Source organism: Salvia miltiorrhiza, chromosome 3 (assembly GCF_028751815.1).
Source record: "Salvia miltiorrhiza cultivar Shanhuang (shh) chromosome 3, IMPLAD_Smil_shh, whole genome shotgun sequence".
NCBI classification, from domain to species: domain Eukaryota; kingdom Viridiplantae; phylum Streptophyta; class Magnoliopsida; order Lamiales; family Lamiaceae; genus Salvia; species Salvia miltiorrhiza.
In genome coordinates this window covers 42936075-42941101 of record NC_080389.1, presented here as the reverse complement: position 1 = coordinate 42941101, position 5027 = coordinate 42936075, and the positions used below count along the sequence as shown (strand labels likewise).

Below are 5027 nucleotides of genomic sequence, written 5' to 3'. Positions count from 1 at the left end.
ACCCGCGAAAAATACCAGCCAATTACCCGTCAATTATCCGTGAATTACTCGTCAAATATCCATAAAAAATTTCATAAAATATGGGCTTTGAATATATATTTTAAGATTATGGGCTAGCATATTATATCATAAAATAGGCCCAAACAGAAACTGAACTAAGGCTCAAATTCTAATAGTCTAATTTAAATTTGAATTTTGTTGAGCAATTATAGAATTTTGTTGGATTTTATATTTTAGTTGATGAATTTGAATTTAAACATTGTTCTTTGTGGATTTCAACATATGGATTTGAACTATGTTATTTGTGTTGATTTTTTTTTTTCTGTTAAATTTGTTGTAAATTTATATTTAAATTGTGTTTCGTGAGTATCCGGCGGATAGTAGGTGGCGGGTATCCGGCGAATAGCGGGTGACGAATATCCGCCGGATAGCGGGTTCGTGGATATCCGACGGGTAGCGGGTATCAGCGTGTAGCGGGTTTGGATACCATTTGATATTCATGGATAGTTTTGTGGTTAAAAACCACTATCCATTTAGTTCGTGGGTATGAGTATGGATAGTCACTATCCGTACCCGTCGTACCCGATTGCCATCCCTACTATCAGGTTTCTACCCCATCGATTCACATTATAAATCATGATAAGTCATGGGACTTAGGTCTCTGTCCTATCGACTCAAGCTATGATTAAGATTTTGTCATGGAGCACAAGTCACTTCTCCATTGGCTCATGCTTTGCAAGTATTATGTCTTATAATAATGTGATTTGATCACATATTAAAACGTATGTAGATAATCTTATTTTTCTTCTTTGAGCAATATATTCATGGCTCACCCTTATTTCCTTTTAGTTTTGCAGATTCAGAAGTCTAAGCAGTCCTAGGAGTCCAAATGACTAGTGCGAAAAGTTTATTATCTTTATTGTAGATGTGGTTCATAGAAAATTATATTTTTCGAATGAAAGGAGACTAACCAATAAATCAATAAATTTTACAAATAAACGAACATACTTATCTAATAAATATGATAAAAATATTGTCGTAATCCCGTCAAATTCAGATTTTCTACTATTTTAATTAGTGGTGGGAATTGGTTCGAGTACCTTATCCGAAAAAATCGGGTATCCGAACCCGAAATAGAAGGAATACCCTGTACCGGTCTTGAACCCGATTATATAATCAGGTTCCCTAATATCCGACTCGGGTACCCGAATTAGGTATTCAGGTACCCTAAATTACCTGGTCAATTGTTTAGTTTCAGATTTCAAACTGTCAATTCACTACAAGAAACAACGAGTTTAACGACCGAAATTTTCGGTCTTTAAAAAGGCGGGCGTAACGACCGAAATTTAAATTTTAACGATCGTTTTTTTAATGCTTTTAATTTTTTTTTAAATCTACGACCGACTGAAACGGTCGTTAAAAATTAACGACCGCATCAACGACCGTATTTCGGTCGTAAGACAGTTTTATTAAATTTTGATATAATTTTAATGTAACCCTTGTTAATGGTCGTTAACTAATTTTCAGAAATGATATTTTTATTTTTTCGTATATCTTTAACGACCGTTTTGAAAACGGCCGTTGTTTTTTAATTAATTTAATATTATTTAATATTTACGACCGAAATTCGGTCTTTAAATTATATTTATAAAAATTAAGTAATTAATAAGTATTTGTAACGACCGAGTTTCGGTCGTTAAAAATAAAAAATTTAAATAATAAAATTAAATTATTTAACAATCGATTTTCGGTCGTTAATTTGAAACTCGGTCGTTGTGGTTGCGGGTTTAACTTAGATTTTTTGATTTTTTTCCCCCATTTTCTTCTCCACCTTTCCTCCTCCGATTCTCCGCCTCCCGTCGCCGATTTCGCCATTGCCGTTGAGATAGCCGTCGTCCCTCTGTTCCCGACGCCGCCGCCTCCGTCCGACGAACGCCCACCTCCACCGACGCCGCTGCTGCTGCTCTCCGTTCGACGCGACGCCGCTGCCGCTGCTCTCCGGTAAGTTAATTATTCATCTAACCCTAATTATTTTTATACATTTCACCAATTATTAACCCTAACTCTAATTCCCAGCTCCTGCCCTCGCCGGACCACCCCTGGCCTCACCGGAAAGCTCTTGCCGTTGCCGGAATTAGCAATTGTAGGTTAGTTCGTCTAACTTATATAATGTAGACTATTAATTTGAATTTAGGTTAATATTAGTATGTTAGTATATGAATTTAGGTTAATTATATGTGAATTAATGAGAAATTTAGTTAGAAATTTATATGCTATATATGTTTGAAATTTAGGTTAATTATATGAAAACGAATTAATGTGAAATTTAGTTGTGTTGTGTTGTATGGTATATGTGAATTATATGTGAATTAATGTGAATTTAGTTTGAATGTAATGTGAAATTATATGCTAATTATATATGTTCATTTCTATTAGATTTGTTTAAAGAACAAGAACTTAGTAAGATAATTTCTTTTAGATTTATTTAAGAGAATTTAGGTAGGTACGACTCTATTAGATTTATTTAAAGAACTTAGTTAGGTTTATTTCTAAATATTAGATTTATTTAAAGAACTTAGTTAGGTTTATTTCTAAATATTAGATTTATTTAAATAACTTAGTTAGGTTGATTTCTATATATTAGATTTAGTTAAAGAACTTAGTTAGGTTCATTTCTATTTAAAGAACTTAGTTAGGTTAATGGGTTAAGTATCAGATAGGCCCCTTACATAGAGGCCCTTATCACGTTGGGCTCCCTATAGTCGAAGTTGGGCCGACTAATCCCCTATAGTCCAAAAAATTGAATAATTGGACCCCTAGCCCTAACGGCTGATAAACGTCGTCCATACAGATCGAGCGGTTGCTGATTCCGAAATCAGTCTAGCAGGACTTCAACGCGCGGCGGAGTCTCCGCGCCACTTCCGCCGTTCTGCCGGAGGTCAACCCGAGAACGCACCGCCTGAAGAAGGCCACGCCGCCACAGCCTGCCGGCGCGGCACCAGTTTTCCCAATCTTCGATGCCATGGCTCCCAGCCCCTCCCTGGCTCCGGCACCCGCCCCCGGCCCCGACGGACCCCACCACCACTTCAACGGGGAGAGCCAGGTCAAGGATTTCATCCAGACCCTCCTGCATTACGGTGATTACAACGAATTGGCCGATATCCTGGTGAATCTGACCTCACTGGCCACTGAGACGGGGAGGCTGGTTTCCGAGGGCTATGTGTTGACGGTTTTGGCGCCGAACGACGAGGCGATGGCGAAGCTGACTACGGACCAGCTGAGCGAGCCGGGGGCGCCTGAGCAGATAATGTATTATCATCTGATTCCGGAATACCAAACGGAGGAGAGCATGTATAATTCGGTGCGGAGATTCGGGAAGGTCAATTACGATACATTGAAATTACCGCACAAGGTGGTGGCGGAGGAGGCCGACGGCTCCGTCAAATTCGGGCAGGGTGAAGGATTCGCTTATCTATTCGACCCCGACATTTACACCGACGGCAGGATTTCCGTTCAGGGAGTCGACGGGGTCCTGTTTCCGGACGGAGGAAATCACCGCTCCGCCCAAATTAAAAAAAATAAAAATAAGACGGACGACCTTTATCAGCTGTTAGGGCTAGGGGCTCAATTATTCAATTTTTTGGACTATAGGGGTTTAGTTGGCCCAACTTCGACAATAGGGAGCCCAACGTGATAAGGGCCTCTATGTGAGGGGCCTATCTGATACTTAACCCTAGGTTAATTTCTATTTAAAGAACTTAGAATGTTTAAATTTATTTTATTCGCTTTATCGCCGGTGGGGGAGAGGCGAAATATATGATTTAGCATGATTAATTGCGTTGTGCATGTTTTAATTATAATTAAGCATGATAGTTTCGCCGGTGGGGGAGAGGCGATTAAGTATGATTGTGATTAATTGAAGTTTGGGCCGCCGGTGGGGGAGAGGCGGAGGTGGTAGCAATGACTACCGCCCTGATTTTGTTGTTGTGTTGAAATTTCAATCTTCAATCTTCAATCATCCTTCTTGAAATCTTAATTGTCATAATTTTCAAGTCATAATCTTCATATTTTTTTAAGTCAAATCTTCAGTCATCCTTCTTTATTCCTAATCTCCATCCTTATTTGAATCTTAATTTCCACTCTTATTCATAATCTTAATCTTAATTCCCAAGCTTAATTCCTAATCATAATCTTAATCCTAATCTTAATCTTAGGACGACCTGCGTAGCACGAGGTATGACGTTAATTTACTGTCTTTAAATTCTTTTGTTCGAATAATTTATTTTACAACTATTCTAACTTTTTTTGTATTGTAGTTGGAGGTCGAGAGGCGATTGGTAGAGCTTCGCCAAACACAGGAAGAGGTTACGCCCTCAGATGTAGATCGCATCTTCCGAGAGGTCGTCACTCCTAATCCGTGGGGGCGCATCATGGGATTAGGCATGATGATGTCCAAGGCGATTACTGAGAGCGGCGAGTCGTCGAGCACGCACTCCACTAGCACCTCCCAGTTTCCTTTCCTTGTTGCCTCGAGAGATGAGCTGATTATGAGGGAGGAGCTGAGCTCCACACAAAGGGAGCTAGAGGCCAGGAGAGCGAACGAGGAGGCTCAGAGCAAGGCTATACAGGAGATGCAAGCCCAGATCGCGCTCCTCATGCGAGGATATCGAGCACAGTCCCCCTCCGACGCCTCTAATGGACCAACCCGGACTTGTGCTCATATATACTCTCGTTTGTTGTAGATAATATACTTTGAATACTGAATTTCTAAACTTGTTGACATATTTTATGATTTGCTACTTTGTTATTTGATGTTTTTCTACTTTGATATAAGTTGATAATTTTGAATAATTATATTGCTACATAATTGAAAACATGAAACATAAATTCTGAAAAAAAATAATAGTAATTAAATTAACGACCGAAATTCCGGTCGAAAATCGGTAAACGATCGTTATAAGTTGACGGCAAAAAACAGAAAAAACGACCAGCAACGACCGAAATTCTTATCTTAACGACCGAATTTC

The 5027-nt window shown here is 39.1% G+C and overlaps 1 protein-coding gene across 1 annotated transcript; it reads left to right on the top strand.

Moving 5' to 3' along the window:
* Positions 1–2857: 2857 nt before the first annotated feature.
* LOC131018834 (fasciclin-like arabinogalactan protein 15) lies at positions 2858–4742 on the top strand. Its single transcript, XM_057947537.1, has 3 exons — positions 2858–3609; positions 4215–4224; positions 4317–4742. The coding sequence occupies exons 1-3, from the start codon at positions 3023–3025 to the stop codon at positions 4740–4742; spliced, it is 1023 nt and encodes a 340-aa protein (XP_057803520.1). The 5' UTR covers positions 2858–3022.
* The last annotated feature ends 285 nt before the right edge of the window (positions 4743–5027 follow it).

What these genes read in the sequence shown, in the direction of transcription:
- LOC131018834 (XM_057947537.1), top strand. Translation starts at nt 3,023, where the DNA reads ATGGCTCCCAGCCCCTCCCTGGCTCCGGCACCCGCCCCCGGCCCCGAC.